The 22,375-nt window shown below is 47.6% G+C and overlaps 2 protein-coding genes across 3 annotated transcripts in view; both read right to left on the bottom strand.

The window, feature by feature from the left end:
• Window positions 1-1,361: 1,361 nt before the first annotated feature.
• On the bottom strand, window positions 1,362-16,562 carry JPT2 (Jupiter microtubule associated homolog 2). 2 transcript variants are annotated; one of them, XM_032460102.1, is made up of 5 exons: window positions 16,447-16,562; window positions 11,406-11,554; window positions 7,878-8,020; window positions 4,786-4,834; window positions 1,362-3,984 (listed from the first exon to the last, which is right to left on the bottom strand). In XM_032460102.1, exons 1-5 carry the CDS (start codon window positions 16,488-16,490, stop codon window positions 3,803-3,805), a joined length of 567 nt encoding a protein of 188 aa, XP_032315993.1. In that variant the 5' UTR covers window positions 16,491-16,562; the 3' UTR covers window positions 1,362-3,802. The 2 variants fall into 2 exon arrangements, with proteins under 2 accessions (XP_032315993.1, XP_032315994.1); XM_032460103.1 differs by having other exon boundaries at window positions 16,368-16,492.
• Window positions 16,563-17,310: 748 nt separating this feature from the next.
• CRAMP1 (cramped chromatin regulator homolog 1) overlaps window positions 17,311-22,375 on the bottom strand; it is a 53,817-nt gene continuing 48,752 nt past the window's right edge. Inside the window, exon 21 of the mRNA XM_032460101.1 lies at window positions 17,311-21,203. Coding sequence (XP_032315992.1) covers window positions 21,039-21,203 — 165 coding nt within the window. The 3' untranslated portion in view covers window positions 17,311-21,038. The remainder of the gene's footprint in view (window positions 21,204-22,375) is intronic.

Below are 22,375 nucleotides of genomic sequence, written 5' to 3'. Positions count from 1 at the left end.
TGGCATCAACTTTATTAGTTTTTATTACTAACATGTTTGGGCAGATTTATTACTTGAAATTGGTTAAAGAAAATAAAGTTTTAACAAGATGATATGCCGGATAACTCTTGATGCTTACTGAAGACTACAACTAGTACTCTTGAGAGAGTACATAATCAGCTTCCTTTCAGATTTGTAACAATCATTTGGGATTCAACTTTTTCTTTTTCTCGTTACCCTAAAATGTAAAATGGGCACACGGGTTTCAAAAGTTCCTAATGCCTGCAAAAAAGTCATGTAAGTCCCTATACTGTCCCTCTCATTTCTTTCTAAGTTGAATCTTAGATATCGCTTTGTATCGCACATAAAACAGAACTATTTAATTCATGAGCTCCAAGAATACTAAGGATTAAGAATACAAATTCAGAACAAATGAACTGGATAACACAGGAGATATATACATCTTTGCAGGGTTCAAATCACAAAAATAATAGAACAAGTTATGCTCTGTCAAAAGAGCCAGTGTGTTTCTGGACAAGGCACAGGACCTGAAGAGGGACCCTTGAGATATTTTTCACTTCCTCACCATAATATAGGGGAGCCACCTTGGTGCATTCAGACTCAGCCACTGCCTGGCCTCTGGAGACAAAGAGGCTGTGACACTCTGAGACTCAGTGCTGTGGCTGGAGCATCTGCTACAAAGAGGTGATGTAATGGTGCCAGTGGCTTGCCTAGCTCTTGGAACATGCTCTGCACTCCCCAAGGTGTTTTCAGATGGACAAGTGAAGATAGTGTCAGGTCACCCACGTCGGGTTACTTTCAGAAGTGCTAACCTGATAGTTGGCCCTGAGGCAGCAGGCAGAATGGAGGACGCCTCCTCTGGGGGACATCTTCAGGCAGGCAAATAAGAAGGAAAAACAATCTATGCTTTCTCTACAGGACCTGAATCTACAGGCAAATTCTAATAGCTCAGCACCTCATCTACTCAATGCAGTTTGTCACGGCAGTTTCAAAGCCAATTCAGAGACAAGTTGTTCAGGAAAACAAGTGGTGTTGAGAAAGAAGAATCATTCATTACCTTCAACTTACAGAAACCAAAAAAAACGCTGCCACATTCCGGCTCATTCTATTCAAAGCTAAGTCTGATTTTCAAATGAAAAACCCTTAAGTCTATAATCTTTTGAGATTAATTTGGGCATCTGGCTAAATGAAAAAATTAAAAAAGGACAAACTCCTTCAACCCATGAAAAGCTGTAAGGGAAGGAGCAGAGTTCAGGTGCTCTGGAGAATGTGGAGGGAAGGACGTGCACACATCTGCCCACACGTACATGCTCATCCACACACTTGTGCATACTAGGCGCATGCAATCAACAGGCAAAGACTCTGAGTACGTGACTGCTAAATTTAATTCAATGGCTACACCCACGCCTGCCTTGTAAAAATAACAGAATGCTTCTCTCAAAGTTACACTGTGATGTGAGCACAGGTTTGGTGTTTCTGATACAGCTCTACAAAAAAGTTGGCACCAAATGCACATAAAAAGTTTTAAGGCTTAATAAAAAATACAGACTAGTCATTTCTCAATGCAGCGTGGAAGTTGAGAACAGGATGCTAAGAGTTAAATCTTTCAAATACAAATAGCCTCCTCCATCAGGTTCAAAGGAGCAAAAACATGTGTCCTCTGCTCCTGCCAGCAGCCAGACTACCCAGGCTCTCTCAATCACGCCTACGGCTTCACGGAAGGAAAGGAGAGAAGATGGGGACAAAAGTAAGGCAACTTGGTCACTGCTGCCCAGAGGCTCTGCCTGCCTGTGTCTTCTTCCTTCCCCCAGGCCTCTATCCCCACCTCTGCCCCAGAAGTCCCTGCCAGTAGACAGAACAGAGAGCTCATCCCTCATTTGGCTGATGGTGAGGCTGAGGGTGGAGCCCCAGGGCCAGCACTGTCAGGGTCTTCAGGGTGATCCAATTTGAAATTCACGAATCATTTTCTTGTGTATTAAAAGCAAACCAGAACATAAACCGTAGTTCATTTCTACTGTTGGAACAGCTCATGGTACGTTAAACAAATTAGTGTTTGAGCTTAAACGCTAACAACCATTTGTGACACTTTTTAATGGGGAAAAAATGCTGTGAGTTCCAAACAACTTTCTCACAAACGACCATTTGAATGATGGAGATAGGAAATACTTGAGAGTCACATGGAATGAGGGTTTCTCAGCTCCAAAGTCAGTAGTGACTGAAAGGGACAGTGTCTTTGGCTGGTAAAGCACTGTGCAGATCCCTTCTGTGTGCCAGTGGCAGAGGCGGAGCTTGGCTGGCAGCTCCTGCAGGCACTTGAGTGTCCAGGCCACTTGGGGTGTGGCTACAACTTAATAATGCTGAAGACATTTCTAGCACCTGCGTTAGCTTTGTAGGCAACAGCTCCACCACCCAAATCCTCCCTGTTAACCGTTGGTCCCACATGAGTGCAACAGAGGAGTTGACACTGTAGCCCTTTAGAAGCTCAGTGGGAGTAACTTTTGCCTGACAGATCAAAGCAACATGACTCTTGCCAGCCCACCATCTTTGCTAGCAAGTGTCATGGGATGGGCCATTTGAGACTTTGCGGCCAAACTACTTCATCTCCTGACCTAAGGTCTCTAAAATAAGTCTTATCTGGAAACTGTGAAGATGGTCCAGAGGTTCTGCAAACCTTTATAAAGAGAGGCTTAAGAAAACTTCTTCCTCTTTGGTGTACCTGAGCAATGGACTTTTTTTCTAAAAAGGTGTAGAAACAGACAAGTCAACAGTCATCTATGTGACTGTTTTTTTAGAACAACCTTTTAGATAATATTAAAGAATTAAAATCTAAGAACCCAAGGTTCTCAAGCATCTCTTCTTCCTACCACCAACAGGAATAGAAAGGAAGACATATGAAGGGTTTAAATGACCCCATTACTTCAATATATCTGGACAGTTTTAAAGTCCTGCAGATGTTCTCAGCCTTGCAGACAGGGAGAAGTGTGGCTCGTGAAGGGATCTGTTCACATCACTGGTGAGGAGCAAAGGCCCAGACTTAAGGCTGACAAGAAAAAAAGGAACAATTCATAAGCAAAACTGCCTGTAAAGAGTCCAAAGCCAGTCCCTGGCGGATGAAAGGCAGAGATTCCTATGTCAGATCCGGCTAAGGTCTGCGATGGCAGAAATGGGGCACCTCAGAAGATCAGGGCATAAGATCTTCCCATAAAGCATAAGACTGAGAACAACTTTTTGGTTTTTGTTGACAGCTGCTGAGGCAAAAGCAATCAAGGTGTTTCAAGGAAATCTGTAGAACTGAAGTGAAACACATGGGGGCTGAAACCCCAGGAACAGAGACCACGTCCACGACAGGGGACAGGCGCTGGGGTCTGAGGGCTCTCCAGAGCGCCCACCCCACCTAGTATTTCCATGTGTCGCGCTCCTCATCCCACAGCAACGGGCAGGTGGTTTTTGGTTTTTTCTCAAAGGCTTTAAACTCTGCTACTGTGTTAGTGATTCCTAGATACCCAATTAGCTAACACAACAAGGACATGAAGACCCCAGTCCCCAGGCTCACCTGGCCGAGCTCCATCTTCCCACCCACCCACCAGAAAGGCCCTCACACCAGGGGTCACATTTCCTCCCTTGGCGCCAGAAGGCCAGGTCCTCTGTGGTTCTTGTGGCGGCGTGGAGCCAGAGCAGCAGCCTCAGGCACCATCCAACTGACCCTCACCCACCCCGCTCCTTTGGGCTAAGAAAAACTGTAAAATTTGAAATCCTATCACTCGAGTTTCTTGTCTGGCTATGGGGGAAGCAGCCGTGTCTCTTAGTAGAAGGAGATGCTGGATTTGCCTCCGGGTGGGTTCAGGACTTTGTTGTGCGAGCGAGGCCGAGGGCCCAACCTGGGCTCATGGCTGTCGACCGTGGGCGCAGGCCCCTGGGCGCCGTCCGCTTCTCTCGGGCCGCCTCTCTCCCCTGGCTCCTGTCTGGGCGAGGCGCTGGCTGCAGCTGTGGGACAGAGTCAGCACACCACCTGTGAGAGGCCACCCACCGCCTAACAGAGCTGCACGTGTGCGCGTCCCGCCCACCCCAGAGCTGGTGGAGCCGGGACTCAGGACTCAGAACGCCTGGAGGAGCCCCTGAGGGAGTGGGCACATCTTTGTACTGCTTGTGGGACGCCACGCCCCCTTCTTCCACCTCAAGTATAAAAAGCACATGTTCTCAAGGTGAGTGTGAAAAGGAAGAGGGAGTCATTGGAAGTGGAGGGTCCAGCAGGGGAGCCAAGGTTACTGTGGACTTTCTGAAGGGACCACTTCATCATCATCAGTGAGGGAAATGGAGACCCTCACTGATGGGTGCACACAGCCAGGGCAGAGGACCATGGTGGAGTTTGGTCTGACATCCCATCCCCTCTTCCTTCTCACCCCCGTCTCTCCTCCCCTGGTCCCCTCATGCCCTTCTCTTCTGCCACTTCTGCCAGTGCTGTCCTCTGTCTTGAGTTCACGGAAGGTTCTGGACCCTTGCCCTTCACTACACAAGATCAGCTTCTAGAAGAGGACACCATGGCCTCAGGCCCAGGCTGACTAGTGATGACAAAAGTGCAGAAAAGCCAGCTGGAAAGTTCTTACCAGACATAACTGAGCCCATTTCCCCAGACTTCTCCAAATATGAAACCTCGCAATAACCACCACCTTGCTTGTTTCCATCGGCTGCTGGAAGGGGCACAGGGGTCCTCCTGCTTGTCCTCTCTGGGCACCAGCAGCCCCTGCAGAGTATGAGCCCCAGGGAAGGGACAGAAAACAAGCTTACCTTTGAGGTCAGGTACTGGGTCCTCTCCTTCACACAGGAGCACGTGGTCCTGCAACAAGGCAAACCCCAGGTCAACACACCACTAGGACACCTCCCACTCCACTCAGTGGGCGATGGGAAAGGCATGGATGACCAGGCTCTATTTTTTAACTTTAAAAAAGGTTTCTATTTGGATGATTTTAACCATAAACAAAGCAGAGAGAAGAGCCTGGTGAGCTGCCAGGTGACCTGCTCTACAGCAACTGACATCAGCTTGCTTCCATCCTGGTCTCAGCCACCCAGGCCTCCCACCCTCCTACCCTCCACCCCTCGTGGGAGTATTCTAAAGCAAATCTCAGGTACTTCATTTAACTATAAATATGTCAAGATGTGGCTCTTTAAAATTCAGCTAAAAACAAACAAAAACAACACTCTCATAACTGCAAAAATCAATGGTTCCTAAAATGTTTAACACCTAGTCAAATTTTAAAACTCGACACCATGTTCTCAAGGCTCATCTGTGCTGCACTGTGTATCAGAACTTCCTTCCTTTTCATGGCTGAGTAATATACCATCCTGTGGGTACAGCACATTCTGTTTATCCATTCATCTGCTGATGGACACTTGGGTTGTTTCTATCTTTTGGCTATTGTAAATAATATTATTCAAATAGGTTGAAGTATCTGAGTTCTTGTTTTCACAATTTTGGGGTATATACCTCAGAGTAAAGTTGTTGGATCACATGGCAAATTCTATGTTTAACTTCTTCAAAGAAAACTGCCAAGCTGTTTTCCACAGCAGCTGCACATTTGACATCCCCAACAGCAGTGGATGAAGGTTCCAATTTATATCCTCACCAACATTTGTTTTCTCTCTTTTAAATTGCAGAAATTTTTATTTTATTATTTTTTAAATTAGTTAGTTTACAATGTTGTGTCAGTTTCTGGTGTACAGCATGTTTCAGTCATACATGGACATACATATATTTATTTTCATATTCTTTTTCATTACAGGTCACTACAAGATACTGAATATAGTTCCCTGTGCTATACAGTAGAAACCTGTTGTTTATCTATTTTATATATAGTAGTTAGTATTTGTAATATCCAATTTATCCCTTCCTACCCCCTTCCCCCGCTGGTAACCATGTTTGTTTTCTATGGCTTTTTTCCCCTTTTTTGATAACAGCCATTCTAGTGATATAAAGTGGTTATTCACTGTGATTTTGATTTGCATTTCCCTATTGGCTAAGGATGTTGAGCATCTTCTCACGTGCTGATGGACCACTTGTATATCTTCTTTGGAGAAATGTCTGTTCAAGTCCATTGTTCATTTTTGAATGAGGCTGTCCTTTTGTTGCTGAGTTGAAGGGGGTCTTTACATGTTCCAGATAGCAAAATTTATCAGATATGTGATTTGCAAGTATTTCCTCCTATTCTGCGGGCTGTCTTTTCATTCTCTTCATAGTATCTTCTGCTGCACAAATGTTTTTAATTTTAATGAGGTTCAATTTATTATTTATTTAAAATTTTGCTGCCTGTTTTTGGTGACGCACTTAAGAAACTACTGCCAAATCCAAGATTATGATTTGTCGCTACATTTTCTTCTAAGCATTTTATACTTTTAGCCTTTCAACTTAGGTCTTTGATCCATTTTTTAGTTAATTTTTTACATGGTGTAAGGTAAAGATCCACCTTCATTCCTTCCATGTACACCACTTGTTAAAGAGACTGCCCTTTCCCCACTGAATGATCTTGATACTCTTGTGGAAACACCAATTAGCCACAGATGTGACAGTTATTTCTGGGCTCGCAGTTGTATTTTGATGACCAATATGTCTATCCTTATGCCCATGTAGTTCTGATTACTGTAGTTTTGTAGTAAGCTGTGAAATGGGGATGTGTGAACCTCCAACTTTGTTCTTCATTTTCAAGACTGTCTGGCTATTCAGGGTCCCTTGAGATTCCATACGAATTTCAAGGTCTTTCCATTTTTTCAAAAAATAAACAAAACAGTAACACAAAAGAAAACAAAAAAATCAAACCACCACCACTGTTGGAACTTTGACAGGGATTGCAACCTTCAGTCTTTTTTTGTTAGTCATCAGCCTCCCCCCTATTGGTTGCCATGCAGTGTCCTACATTTTGCATTACTTTGGTCAAATCCCTGTGGCGTTGATTAATATGAGGTTTAGTCGGATTCAGGCTTGGTGTTTTTGACAAGGATTCAAAGGTGGTCCACGATGGACTCATGATTTTTTGATGTCTCTCGTTTTGTGATGTTAGCAGCCACTCATGATCACAGTTTAGATCTACAATTTCATCACAAGTTTGCAAAATGATGATATTTGGATTCAAATATCCTTCTTCATTTATAGGCTGGAACACTTTTATAAAAGGAAGCTTTCCCTCCACAGCTGTTATCCTGAGGTACAGTTCAGGCAGGAAACACTGGCTAAGTGTTTAATTCTACCTGTCAGCAGTTTTCAAGATGGTCCTCTGGCATTCTCCAAAGGTGACAAATGAACTGTTTTTAAAGTAGTATCAGGAACCCAGGAATTCTAAATACTTGGTAAATTCTAATCCAATGCAGTTACTGTACTTATTGACTGATGATCACTAAAAGCAGTGAAATGTTTAAGAGGTGAACTCCCCTGTTTTATGTTCAGTTTTATAAATATCCTCGGCATCCACTGGTGATGTGCAGAGTAGTGGGCAGTCTCTGCAACCCACATGCTGAGACCAGCCTCCATCATCATGAGGTTGGAATGCATTTCTCCGATGACTCAGGGGAGCTCTGAACTCAATGAGTAATGACTGCAGCCAGGAAAACCATGTCACCCATTGTGCCTCTTCCTAATAACATAACTGCCTCAGAGCCTTTTCATTTTTTATTTAAAAAAAATTTTGTTTTGGGTGGAGGGGAAGTAATTAGGTTTATTCATTTAATTATTTAATTATTTACTGGAGGTTGAACCCAGGATCTCGTGCACACTAGACATGCACTCTACCACTGAGCTATACCCTCTGGTCCTCAGAGCCTGCTTAAAAGAGTACTTGGCTCAAGTTTTGTTTTTCTTGTTTTCATGTCTGCTATTCGAATGCAGTCCATACCTTGGGTTTGTTTGGATGTGCCAAGGGTGAAGTAGCAGTGACAGGGGACCCAAAAATATCACTGGCCTTCCCACCAGGTGGGTTCAGACGCTGTCGTGTCTGCACAGGCTTTGACTCATCAAAGATACCACTTCCTTTCCCTCCTGCAGAAACAATCGCAGAACAGTGAGCAACCTGGAACACCCATCTGATCCTACCCTCCACATCGTTCCTTCAGAGACCTCCTCTCTCAGTGACACCAGAGTGCCAATCCTGAGTTCAGGCTAACGAGGGTGGGTGACCAGGCTGACGAGGATCCCTGAAGACCCAGCCAAACCCAATCTCTTTACTGGGGCCTGCTGGGGCCCTCATTACTAGAACTGAGCTGAACCGGGCTGGCCTCTAGAGGCCAGATGGTAAGATGGCATCAAACAGCATTTTCCCCTCTAGAATTTCCTTAACTCTTAACTTTTCATGTTTTCCTGCTGAAGAATCTTCCTCATTAAACCCATGAAAAGTTCTTTCACAGATTAAAAGCAAACAGCTACTAAATTCTAAAGTCAGACAGAACTGAATTAATAACATGCTCTATTCAAGGCAAATCTGTAATCTGGAAGCACATTTACTCATTCTCCTGACCTCATTCTGGCCGGAACTTCCAGTGACAACTAGGTATGTCAGTGAATTACAGACGTTTTAACATCTTTGCTGCGAAGTAGAAATGACTTGATAAGCTATCACGAAAATATGCATCTCAGATGTAAGTTCTCATAAACCGACGACTGAGGAACGGACAAGAGAAGTAAGTGCCAATGTTAAACAGAAAGATGGCGACCGCGTGACACAAGCCCATCATCTCTGCATGCAGCAAACACTAGCACCTCCTTTCCGCAGAGCGCCGTGATGAGTAGAGAGGGGCTGTTAACAATCACAGCCCTGCACCAAGAATTTAGTCTTACAGGAGAGAGGAGGCGCGTTCCACAAATGGCCGTGAGACCAGACACAAGTGACTTGGCCCTTCTGTGCCCCAAATCCCTCATCCATAGAACAGCAGCAATAAAAGGACTCCCTCACAGCGCTGTGAGAGGATGCAGTGACTGACCGTAGCTCCTGTGGCAAATGCTTAGAACAAAAATGCTCAACGAGTGTTTGCTGTATTTTCTATGCACTGATAAAGAAACATTCCCTGGACACACTGTTCAGGGAAAGAAGGTACAAAACAATCGAGACAGCACACAACATCTTAATGTAAAAGGAGAGTGTCTTCTTAAATGCTTGCATCTGAATACAGAGAAGTAGTTACCTCTGGGGGCCGTGTGTACGCACAGGAAATGGGATGGACGGGGTTCAGGGGATTAAGACTGCTCAGCGCATTCATTTTTATAGCTGTGATCTTTGTTTACTGCCTTTAAGAAATTGAATTTTAAACAGTCACTCCTTGGCTGTAATAACCCACCCCGTGAGGACAGAGGACAGCACACCCAAGAGCAGCATGGACGACGAGCCCTGTGAGAGCGCCGAGGGGGCCCTCGTTGCGGGCTTGTCCCTTCACAAGCCCTCAGGCCCATCTTAGGGCCCCCGTTGCTAGGGTGGACTCTAAAGCAGAACAGCCTTTGGGGAGTCAGTCATCTAGGGGACATGAAGGGCAGCTCCAGTGGGAACCCAACCCTGGAAGCCTTTTTGGGATGGAGAATGTTCAGAGAATGGCTGGGACTGACAGCAGGAAAAGGCACACATTTGTGTCATTTCAGGGTGATCAGAGACTTCTAGACCTCAGCCACCAATGTTCCAGGGATCAGTGACCCCTGGACGGGGGAGAGCAGTACAGTGGAGTGTGGGGCAGACTGCCAGGCCACGTCCCCGCTCGTCACTTACCAGCTGCATGAGCCTGCAGAAGTCAGTCAGCCTTCTGCCTCCACTTCCTCAGCTCTGACAGGATAATAAATACATAACGACAGCACCAAGCTGGGGTTGCAGGTGAGATGAACAAAGGGGAGGAGCAGTGCCCAGCAGAGGACGCTCCTAGTCACCCCATTGGGTTATTGCTACTAGTGGGGTGTCGTTGGCAGAAATGTCTGGACCATAAAGTAGAGAAAAACAGCTGCCAGAGGCCACCCCCTTACTGCGTTGTTACTGCCTTGCTGGTTTCGCTTAAGTCAACCCTTTCTGAGGTACAAGATGAAAATAAAAGTATCTCAATTGGAGTTTTTGGCTAAAGACACTGCTCATTTAGATATTTTAAAAATTGTGAAACATGACACAGAAAAGTCCCTAAGACACACATAAAGCAAATACCTGAGTAACGGCCACAGGCTGTACGGAAAGCTGCCAGCCCCGAGATGTGTGTGCTCCTCCCCCACAGCCCTAGGTTAACACACGCCCGGCTTTTCTGGAAACTACAAACTTGTTTTTTTTTAAGGTTTTACCATGTATATGTCCTACCCTAAACAACACAGCTCTGTTTCTGAACTTTATAAAAAGCAACCACACTGCATGTTTATTACTCAGCATTTTACCTGAAAGATGAATTCAGCTTTGAAAATGGAAAAGATGCTCAATTCACTCATAATTGAAGAAAAAATTTAAAGATACCCTTTTCAAAGAACTAAATTGTTGGGAGCGGGAGGGTATAGCTTAGTGGTAGAGTACTGTGGCATGCATGAGGTCCTGCGTTCAATCCCCAGTACCTCCACTAAAAAAAAAAAAACAAGAAAAAAAAACCAACAACAAACAAACAAACAAAAAAAAAAAGGGAATCACAAAAGACAAGACAGTGTGTTGGCAGAATGTGAGGAGCAGGCACTGTGGATGTCACGGAGAAGGAAGGCCTGGCAAACTGCTAGGAGAAGTATCGGTATTTGAAATTGATCCAGCCATTCCAAGAAATTTATCCCAATTGATATATTCATGAAGCACGGGCTCTGGAGTCAGGAAAACCCACATCCAAAGGCTAGTTCTGCTACCAATGAGCTCCAGGCTCAGGCACACCAGTGAACCACCCTGAGCCTCGGCTTCCTCCTCTGTAAAGGCGGCAAGTGACCATCACTGGATGGTCACTCAACTGGACAGTCCATCAGCCCAGAGAAATGCTCCATCAGCCCACTGGAGTTACGAGAAGGTGGGGTAAGTACTGAGGGAACCACATAGATGCACACTGGACTTTCAATCCCACTGACAATCTGATCAAAAACACTCTAAATGCACAATTTGCAGGTAATTTTAAGAATCTCAAGGAGTCCGTGGGACAACTTGGGGAGCCTCCCTGCTGGGAACCAGAACCCCACCATCTGTCTTTGCATCCTGAGTGCCTGGGTGCAGCCAGTGATGGTCGACAGGTGAGGGAGGACTTCAGAAGGACCAAGCCACCTTCAAGACAGAAAGTTCAAGTCAGGATAAAACCTTCCTTCCATTCTAGAACTTGGACGAGGGGTAACCCAGATCAGAAACTATGACAGGATCAATATAAAGAAATAGAAAAGTTTATCAAGAGAGCAGCATAAAAGAGCACAGGTAGAGGCCAAAGGACTAATGATCGACAAAGGCCCATACCTGGGGGATTGGTCCTTTTGGGTATGTTCTGAGGTTCTTCAGTTGGTCCAAAAATATTAGAGGCCATCCTATTGGGTCTGCTTGAAGGGACAGCTTCTTCTGGATTTCCAAAAAGATTGCTTGATTCCCCTCCCGGGGGCTTCATAGCCCTGCAAGCACAGAGAAAGTATAAGTGACTGACAGCTCACCTGGCCACCCCATCCACGGCCATGGCACAGGCAGACAGGGCAGAAGTACTTTCTTCATGTCATGGAAAAACCACACAACACGACTTGTTAGTACTGGTCTGATTACCTTACAGATGGCCACACAGCAAACTTCCTTCACTGCCCTTAAGTTTTCTTTGTATACCTTGGTTGTGCCAAAAGACTTCTAGAGATGTGCATATTCTGAAATTATTCCTGTGACCTCTCATTAGTAAAATTAAACGTTCCCTAAAACAGGCAAATTGAACCAGTTCAGCAGAGTTCCAGTGGTTTTAATTAGCCTACACTACTGTTGGGTATCGCAGCTTACACATGCTAACTGTTCATATATGCCAGCTCCCGTTCGGAGGACCTTACACGACAACCCTTTAAGGCAGGCACTGTTTTCAAAGACGAGGAGTCTGAGATAAAGAGAAATCACGAGGAGGGCCACACAGGAAGGAGAGAGAGGATGCAAGCCCAGGCAGTCTGGCTATAGGGCTCAGACTACACCCTAACATCTGTAGAAACAAACAAGTCTTCTAGAAACAAACAAGGGGGCGGTGCACCATCTACCCACAGATCAAGCGTGACCTAGAGAGCTGGGTCTTCAGAAGGGCGGCCACTGTGGCCAGTGAGTACTTGGATGTGGGTGTGTGGGCTCTGATGTGCTGTAAGTGTACTACACACAGGATTTCAGACTCAGCACAATGAAGAAAAGGCAAGCTATCTCTTTAACTGTATCTTTTACATTGATCACATGTTGACATAAGGTTTTGCATACATTAAGTTGAATGATATCTATGAAAATTATTTTTTCCTGGTTCTTTTTACTTTTAAAAATGAGGCTACTAGAAAATTTAAAATTCCTTATGTGGCTCAAATTTCTAACAGAATATGTCACCTCAGACCATGGGGAGTGCCTCCCTTACAGATCGAAGAGAATCCTGGGCATCTACACTAGACTAGTTTTCTCCAGTTCTAAGGTCTAGAACTACCACTGGAATGTCAAACATCGGACAGATCAGGATACACCAGCTAGACCACCGTTTACCGTAGATCAACACACATGCTCCGAGTGTCATGCCTGTAATATGTGTGGATTTTAACTAAACACCCACGAAGAACAGTGGTGTTCCCACTCATTCACCACCAACAGTATCTACCTGCAGTTGTCATCTTTGGGAAACTGACATGCACTACTTGGAGGTTTTAAAGTGGACATTTTAGAAGTGGAAGATCAGGACACTGAGTCACTTTTCATTGCCCTAACTAACCTAACTAAAGAATTAAGAAATTTCCACTGTGACACCCCCAGAGCATTAGTCTACATCAGCACAGCAGCAACACACTGGATTCATATGCATCTTCTCAGAACATCTAGATTTTTAAATGTATTTTAAAGCAGAGTTTTAAGCTGGTGAGTGGCCCCTGCTCGTTCATCAGTTCTAAGCAACAGGACAGTCTGTGATTGATCACAGATGTTTAGAAAGAGATGAAACTGCAGAGCTCCCCACATGAAAGCTATGCAGACACTGCTCATGATCTGTTCACAAAATGAACTGGATCTTTAACATGCTGTTTCCTTAACAAAGCGGGCAAGAGTATTGATCACTCAGTGTAATTTAAAGTGGATGGACTTCTCCACTCTGGCTGTAAAGCAGGTGGCAGACAGCATGCTGTCTCTCCTGGACCAAAACCTGCAGGCAGGCAGGCAGGCCGCTTACCACCACCGAAGCTGAGTGCACACCGGGCAGGCCTTCCACAAGGGGCCCAACTGCTGTCTGCTTGGAGGAAGGGAGCAGGGCTGCCTGCCCAGCGTTAGCATTTTCTTAAGGATTTGATAAAGGAAAATTACTCAAGTTTGAGGGGGAATAAAACCTTTTTAAAAAAATGACCAATAACCAGACAAATTAGAGAGGCATCAGTAAGCTCTCACATCAGGCACTTTGTTGGGGGACACGCAAGGCCACCTGACTGCTGCACCCACTATAAATCATGCAGCTCCATCACAATGACATTCTCATATTTTTGGGGACATATTTTCAAGCAGGTCCAACTGGCTTGGGTCTCCACGGCTATCTCCTTGAAACAAGGGGTGGAAGTCTACCATCCTCAGAACTGAACTGAACATCAAGTCTCATGCTGCCACAAGTTCAAATTCCTATTTTACTGATGGATTTGAAACAGGAGTCTTCTTTCAAACCTTCAAACTGTCAGATCAGGCTCAGGGAAGGCTCGTCCTGATCCAAAGCTCTCCGGGACCCTTTCCTCTCACACTCCACATTCCTGAACAGCCCGAGTCTCCTCAGCCTCTTGCTTTAACTCACATGTCCCCTGAGCACCTATCACCAATTGGCAAGCCCGCACCAGACCCTGTGGGTGGAAAGATGGATAAGAGCAAGTCCTTGGATTGGAGGAGCCCCATACTTGCCGGAAGGCTAGAGCTGCATGGAGGGGTTCCAGGTGAGTGATGCCACAGAGGTGCCGAGTGTCACTAAAACTCCAAAGACATCTTTGGAGGGGGTGAGGCTCAAACTGAGTCCATGGTCTCCATGAGGAAAGAGTACTACTGGAGCACAAAAGATGAGTGAGCAATGTTTATTTGGAATGATCAAATGTTAATTTGGGGTGGTGGAAATACAGTGTTTGTTATATTATCCTGGGGACTTTTTAAAATTTTACTTTGAAAAGAAAGAAAGGAAAGTCATGCCCAAGAATGTTGTAGCCGAGATTACTGTGCATAACGGCCCAGCTCCCAGACAAGGTGGCAACTAGCTTCATCACAAAGGCTGTGGGGTGGGCACTAGGGTCACACCAGCCATGGAGCAGTCAAGCAAATTGTGCAGGCTGCTCCAACAGGGTTTCAAACAAATCAGACTGTGAGTTAAATAGACATTTCAATAAAAACACAACCCGAAACCGTGGCTCAAAGTGGCCTTCACTAGGCTCAATGTTAAAGGCAGTGATCACTTGACCCTAATTACAGGGGTGGGGGGTGAGGGTGGCAATAACAGTGAGCTCAGACATTCAGAGGTGAATGCACAATGTGCAGATGGATACTCCCCAATTATTTTTTTTCCTTTTGTAGGACCTCTTCAATACATTTCAACCAAGACATTCAACATACTCAAGAGAAACTAAGGGTCTGTGACAAGAAAAGCCACACACACAATGCAAGTAAACACGGGCAGAGAATACAAAATTGACACTCACTGGGTGGGGCCCATGCTCACGACCCTCTGCCCCTCAACAGCTTATCCCTGTGTTCTAGGAAAGCTCTGGGGGACCGACCAGGTTTGGAGAGAAGCAGCAAAATAGACTCGATTAAATTCTTTACAAACATACAGCTTACAGCTTAAAAGAAAGACCTTAGATTAATGATGGCTAAAGCGTAATGCTTTTACAGCTCAAAATCCCTTTAACGCCAGATGACACTCAGCAAGAAAACAAAAGTGGGGTTTTATGAGAGGAACACCTGACTGGGTAATCCTACAGCCCCGATTTGACTCCCTTCACAGCTAAGTGTATGGTAAATCTTATGGGGTCTGTGGAGCTAACCAATTTCTTTAAGATGGCCGTCAAAACACAAAGTTGCTAACGGATCCCAAGCAGAAGCTTCCAATTAATCATCCGATTAAGATGGGTTTTCCTTCTTCAGCATCCTAAAAGGAAGAATTTTCCCCTTTTCATAATATCCTCTCCAAAAACTAATGCCCCGAAGAAGCGTGGATGTTAGTTCAGAGCACCAGCTCTGCCCCATCTCCTGTAGCTCAGAAGTCAGCTTCCATACGCATTACTCATGGTGCTTACTTGTTAATGGCTCCAATGTTTGCTGGGCACCCAGTGCCAGGCTGTGTAGACAAAGAGGGAGTGTACTTCAGGGACACAACTGAGAAAGCGCTGGGAAGCAGCCTTTGCCCAGCTGGTGAGAGTGGTGCAGGACAGCGGTTTTCAGGCACCAGAAACTGGTTTCATCCTGAGCCTGACTCCAGGATAAACTGGCTCCACGGTGAGTGATTAGTCGTCACTGTTACATGGATTAATGACTGATCATTTGGTTAGGAACACTGACCTAACTCCCTAGAACTTACAGGGATTTTAGCAGTTGAAACAACTTACTCTATATTCTTCTGTGCAAATGGGACACAGAAGAGGCTCACAATAAAGAAAACTCTAAGGCATCTGAAGAACCAACTCCAAGACACAATGTGGCGCCTCAAGGGGCAATGACACCTCTCTGCAGCTCTGGCAACTTTGTGACTCCTAACACCCGGAGTGTTTTACCAGCTATAAAGAGAGTGAGCGTGCTGCACTGTTTCTAAGTGTTTCAACCTAGTCGGACCTCGGCGTCTATCATGTCCTGTGTGGCCTGTTTCCTTGTCAGTAAAGTGGGGAGGGCACCGCCTGGATCCATGGGACCAGCAGGGTTGGGGCAGGGCACCGCCTGGCTCCACAGGGCTGCGGGAGTGGTGAGGGCTCCGAGGACGGGACCTGGCCCGAGGCCGGTCCACACGCACACGGAGAAAGCGCAGACTCCAGGAGGGCACTCCGGGTCCCACACACGCCGCACGGTCCCGGACTCCCGCAACGCCGCCACGCCCGCCCCGCTGCAGCAGACCACTCAGCCAGCGTCTCCGGTGCGCTCGCCAATGAAGGGACACGTGCTGGGACCGGACGCGGGGAAGGCGCACCTCCGGCCTCCTGGTTCCGCGGGCGCGCCCACCTCCCCGACCCGGCCGCGGGGGCCCAGACGGCCCCGGCTCTGTGAGCTCACCGCGGCCGCCGCGCCGCCCTGCCACGCCTGAGCCCTAGCCCCCCACGTGGCTGTGGCCGTGGCCGCGCCCGCGCCGCACCTGGAGCCTGCCCGACCGCCCTCGCTCTCCGGCGCCCGGAACATGTCGCCCGCCACTCGGCACCTCCCGCCCGCCGCGCCACCGTTCCCGCCTGGCTCCGCGCGGCCTGAGGTCCGCCCACCAGCCCCCATTGGACGCTGCCGAAGCCAGTCACGCCGCGGCAGCCTATCGTGGTGCCGGCCTCCGCCCCACGAGGAGGAGGTTTGGCGAGACCTGGGCCGCGCTCGCAGACGATTGATGAAAGCAGCTGCCGTTCACTGCGCCGGGCGCCGCCATTGGGCAGTGGGCCGGCAGAGGATTGGGCCTGAAGTGGGCGGGGTCAGGCGCTGTCCGGGCACCTGGCCGGTGGCCCCGCGGCCTGGCACAGCCTCCCGCCCCGGCTCCCGCACCCAGAGTCGTGCTGCGGGTGAGCCTCAGGAAGGGCCCGGCGCGGACCGCGGTTGTGTAGAGACGCTTGGTTTTTGCAATCCCGTCAGTGGTGCGTGGATACGTGGCCAAAGGAAACGCAATGGCAGTTCGTCTGTCCTGCACGTCGTGGGTGCAAGGGACAGTGTCAGCTGTCTCATTTGTGGGCAAAAAAACAAAAATAAAACAAATTCTGCAGCATTTTCTCCCTAAATTACACAAGGGACAGCTCATCAATTCCTGTGTAATCTCACCAAATGAGAGCCACTTGGGCTGTTTCCTACCTGTACATTTTGTTTATTTTAAATTTATTTTATTTGAGTAAAAATATTTATTTAGAGAGATGTGGGGGGAGGGGTGGTTAAAGTAAAGGTAGATACACATTCCATAGACAGAGTGTGGGCTGACTCTGGAGAGACCCTCTGTGCACGTTTTAAAAGAAAAATGCAGAAACAATAATTATTAGATCAAGTATTAGTATGTATTTATGCACAATAATAAAAACAGATTTACAAGTTGAACCGGAAATTTAAACATAAGAAGTTTAACAGCTTTTGTTTATTATATTAAATAACCAAACACCTTTTATTCCCAAAACTGGTAAAGAATAAATAATATAATTTACAATATAGTACAAAAAATAATCAGGAAGGACAGGCATTCAGCTTTATACATACACTGTATATGTATATTTATAATCTATAAAACAAATTCACATCTCAAAACAAGCCGAAAACCTTAGATGATATGGCTTAACGATTATTAAAAGAAACAGCAATAAGTTCTGCTGCCCCAACTGTAGTTTGAGAGCCAGGAATCCTGTTACAGAACAAAGGGCACAGGTTGCTGTAGTGCTTCCAAGACTTAACTCACTTAATACGAATTACAAGTTACTGTAGGATTAGGAGAGCTCTGACAGTCAGGAAAGGTTTGCTATGGGTTTCCTTTTTTGTTTTTCTTAAGACAAAGTGCCACATTTCCTCCTAAATGCATCTGCTAGTTCTCAGTGTTAAAAAAGAAAAAAGCAAAAGCAACTGCTGTTTTCCTCCTCCCTTTGTTTTAAGTGTCTTTTATTCCATGACTTTTCTTTGCTCACATTCGGATTCAGTGGTGTCATCTAGTTCAAGACGCTATTAAACTGAAAAGGTACCACCAGGGATGAGCCTATGGTACAGAATGACAGAGAATGAGACTGATGGCTAGGGACCTAGAGATGTGGGAAAGCAAGCAGATCAACCGGTGAAATGTTTCCCCTCCCTGAGCAAGTACTCTACACCCAGACCATACAGAGATGAGAAAAATGCCACCACGAACCTTACTGTGGAATCATGAACTTCATCTTGCCTATGCATCTTCAAGAATGGAATGCTTATCTCTGGAGAGTCACAATAAAGAATCAAGGCCAAAAACCCAGCTCCCCTGAGACCAGAGATACTCAGTCTCAACTGTTAAAAGAGATGAATCAGCTGAAAGATCCCAGATGACATTAGAGTGACTAGGCAAGACATCTTTCTGAGCAACTGATCTGGTCTTAAACACAACATGCTCAAATGCCCAAAGGGAGCCACAGGGACACACTGAGACTCTCATGACGTCCGCTGGAAAGGCAAAGGAAGAGGCAGAAGTGGGAGGCTTCTCTCCTTGGGTCTTTCGAAAAACTCTAGCCTTTTAACAGTTGCTTATTTTCACATGTATATAATCATTTAGGCTGGGAGAAAAAGCAGCCATCATTTTAATGCCACAAATGACACTATTTTTCCTTAATATGGCTGGTTGCTACAGAAGCAGAGTTCTCTGTAATCACATCAGCTTTATCACAGGCGAGAAGCGTCAGTCGGTCCACTTTCCTCTGGATACCACCTCCCCACTGGACAACGCTGGCCCTGATGGCGCCTACTCAAGAGGCCCAAACAGGAAGTGCTGCTACATAAAGGCCTACAAAGGCTGACCCAAACCTTCAGAGTTTTCCTCCCTCTAGATGTCAACCTACCCACCAGCCTACCTCAGGGTGCCCCCTGATGGATAAGCAGCTCCAGACCTCAACAGTCCCTGGCAAGGTGCACAATGCCCCCAGCACTGATTCGGTGATGTTACTTGGCATCTCTATGAGAAAGTCAGCAGCGACCCAAACTCGACCTGACCTACTGTGAATCTAACCAAGTCAGATGCCCAGAGAGCGACCTACAGACCTTGTCTGGCTCAATAAGGTGCTCCTTTCAGGAAGCTGATCTATTGATTACAGCAGTTAGTTTAAAGATACTCTGGATTCAAATACTACTGTCTATCTTCACAAAGTGGTAGCACATCCCCTCTCTCAGTCTTCTGGAGCTTTGGGACTATTTTCTTAAGAGCCCAGAAAAGCTGCCCACACTGGCCTTTGTTAGTGATGTCTGGGCCTAGATCCAGACCTGAAGGAGGGAAGCCACCTCACAGGCAAGCGCTCTGAGAGAAGCGTGAGATGAAGGGAGGAAGCTACTGCCTGGAGGCCAGATGTCCTCTGTTTCCTCCGAGACTTGGCGTGAATGACCATGTCTACATCTAAAGTGGCTGCAGCCACTGGCAAGGCCATGGAGTCAAGGGCAGCGACTCTGATCGTCCACGCAGAGAACCTTCTTCCTTTTCACACCGGCTCACCTCCTCTGGCAGACCGGGAGAGGCCAGTGGAGAGAGCCAGGATTGGCCCTGAAGGCTGCCACTCCACAGCAAGCTGGGAGAGAGGGAGGTGAGGAACAGAGACAGTTCAAGAAGCTGCACTGATTCTGGCTGCCGGGTGGAGGGATTACCTGCCCAAACCATGGCACTGGCACCCAGACACGGGGATGTGGCTGGATGGCGGGTTGCGTGTTGGACGAAACCCTCCACCCCCACCACTGCGCCCAGGCTGAGGAGGCAGAGAGCCCTGTTAGCGCCATTCTGGGGAAAGACTGAATAGTGGACCACCTGCCGAGGTGACAACTGGTCCCCTGAGGATGCTCAAGGAGCACACAAGAGGGATGTGGTTTCAGCAGGCTCTGCCTGCACCCAGATGCCTGACCTTGCTTGGATTCCCTGAATGGGAAGAAGAGAAACAGGAGACCACGGGGCAAAAGTACAAGCAGGGATGAGATATATGCACTGGGGCATCCTGTGCAATGATGCCAGCAAAAGGAAGAGGAGACTCTGAACAAGAGAGGACTTTCCCTGCAAAGGGCATCTGTCCCTGATGCTAGGCAGTAACGTTAGAAGTTCAAGAACTCTTAGGAAAGTCTTATCTATAGTCAAACAAGTGCTCAGGAGTTCTCCTACTAGAGAGAAGTAATGTCCTAGACCACCTAGAAGAAACTCGCAGACAGACACAGGGCAGAAGCCAACCAAACAGGGACTCTGCTCTGCCTCTTACATGTCTCCTAATTCTTAAAACACAAGAAAACCATTTTCCAACCAGCTTAGCAGAATTTTTTAAAAAGTCCACAAAACCTGCGTAAGACACGATTCTCTCCCTCCCTTCCTGTTAGGGCAGTCAGAACAGAACCTCCGGCTAAGGGAAGCACTGGGCAAGGTCAGGATTTCCGGGGAGATGGCACCTGTGCAGCTGCCCTGGGCCCCTCCTGTTGCCCTGTGTTCAGTGTCCTCTGAAGTGCCCGCTGTTGCAAGGTGCAGACACCACGGGGCAGAGCCCAGGCCGTGCCCAGCTGCCCTCCCTGTCATCATTCTGCAGAGAGAACAACTGTAGCACAGTGCAGGTTTGGCAGCAAGCAAGCAGCAGCCTGGAGCCTCTCCGCAGATTGCGGGAGGTCACGGCTCCCAGGACTTAACAACTACAGCCACACCTACTTTTCTCTCAGAAAGAAAACCCGCCAGAACATCCAACACAACACCCGAGGCGGAAGCATGGGCACTGCGCAGACCATAATGCGCCCCAGCCCAGCAGGGAGCCGCGCCAGCACCCCAGCCACATCCAACACTGGCCTTCCAGGATGCTTCCTCATCTCCTGGACCACCGCTGCTCTCGGCCTCATGTGACATGGCTGCCTGTGTGTCTCGTATTCTGGGGTGCAGAGGGGCCTCTGTTCAGGCTGTCTTTGGGGAGTCCAGAGCTCAATTTATGTTCTCTCTCCTCTGAAGAGGGCTACACGTACGACATGAGGACCACCAACCCCAAAGGCCTTCTTCCCAGCCTCCAGGATGACCCCCCTGACAAGGTGTAGTCACTGGGACAGGTCACTTACTGGGGGGCCACCTCCACCACCATCAAACAGAACCTCTCGGCGGCCAGGCTCAGTGATGGACAGCTCTTGGGCAAGGTCGTTGAACCGAGATATGTAATCAATGCTGTTTTCGTTCATCATGCAGACCAGCTGGGAGTCCACGACCTGCGGGAGAGAGGACATGAGGGAAGGCCACATCAGCAGGCGGCTGGCCCCCGGTCTGGACTTCAGTGCAAGTCTCTCTACAGTGAGGATTAGAGTCCCCCCGGCCAGCCACATCAGGGTGGCCCCACACTCCAGGGAGAACTTTAGAATCACCTCTGTCGCTCTCAGCACACACTCTTTGGACAAATGTGCCCCAGAGCCTACTGTGAGCCGGGGCCGTCTGGCTGTCAGGATCAGAGTGGTAGGTCCCTCCACATCAGGCTTTCGGGTGAAGACGGTCCATGGACAAAGAGGCAGAGGGCACAGACAGAGGCAGAGACTGGGGCGGCCCAAAGGAGATGGGAGTGGAGAAAGGGAGAGTCACCGTGGGCGTGTGTGTCAGAGGAGGGCTTTCTGAGGTGAAGTAAGAGCAGGAGTATGGGAGCAAGTCAGGTAAGGACCTGAGGGAAGCACGTTCCCATAAGAAGAAACAGCAAGTACCAAGGTGGGAGGTGGGAAAGCCTGAGGTGGGAACAGGTTCGGCTGTTCAGGAAACGAGGAAGATGGTGGGGGGACAGCGAGTGAGGCGAGAAGTGGAGGAGGAGAGAGATGGAGTGTGCAGAGCAGGGCCTCCGGCATCAGGCTGTGTTCTCTGGGCAGAGCCAGGGGTTCAGCCTGCTCCTCCGCTGGACTGGAAGCCTCGTGAGGATGGGGCCTTTGCTTTGTCCAGGCAGCGCCTGTATTAGTGCCTGCCACCCAGCAAGCCCTCAATAAATATTCGTTAATAAGCTGCTTGATGTAACGAACAAATGAGAAGCCTTTAGAGAATTCTGAGTAGAGCTGTGGCATGAACTGATTGTATGCTTTTTATTATAAGAAATTTCAAAAATAGTGAGATTTGTTTTCAAAATCCCCTCTGATCTTGAGATTCATGCCAGGACACCAAGAAGCTGAGGAGTCCTGGGAAGCAGCTGTGTGAGCTCTGTTCCATCCAGGGCTTCCCCCAGGTATCTAACTATGAGATGCTTGAGGGAACCCCAGGAACGCCCCGACAGACCAGGGAGCCGGCATCTGGGAACTGCTGCTCCTGGACTCAGAGCCCCATGCTCAACTCTGGCTCTGGGGCTTCCAGGTCCAGGTGCCTCCGCAGCTCAGCTGTTACTCAGAGCAGCCTGAACCCTGGCCCAGTATTG

Source organism: Camelus ferus, chromosome 18 (assembly GCF_009834535.1).
Source record: "Camelus ferus isolate YT-003-E chromosome 18, BCGSAC_Cfer_1.0, whole genome shotgun sequence".
NCBI lineage: Eukaryota > Metazoa > Chordata > Mammalia > Artiodactyla > Camelidae > Camelus > Camelus ferus.
The sequence above is the reverse complement of the archived record's forward strand: the minus strand, read 5'-3'. Positions and strand labels throughout refer to the sequence as shown.

What these genes read in the sequence shown, in the direction of transcription:
- JPT2 (XM_032460102.1), bottom strand. Translation starts at nt 16,490, where the DNA reads ATGTTCCGGGCGCCGGAGAGCGAGGGCGGTCGGGCAGGCTCCAG. An exon ending in GGCGGTCGGGCAGGCTCCAG is followed by an intron (nt 11,555 to 16,446) that starts GTGCGGCGCGGG and finishes CTGTGCTTGCAG; the next exon opens with GGCTATGAAGCCCCCGGGAG. An exon ending in CAAAAGGACCAATCCCCCAG is followed by an intron (nt 8,021 to 11,405) that starts GTATGGGCCTTT and finishes TTGTTTCTGCAG; the next exon opens with GAGGGAAAGGAAGTGGTATC.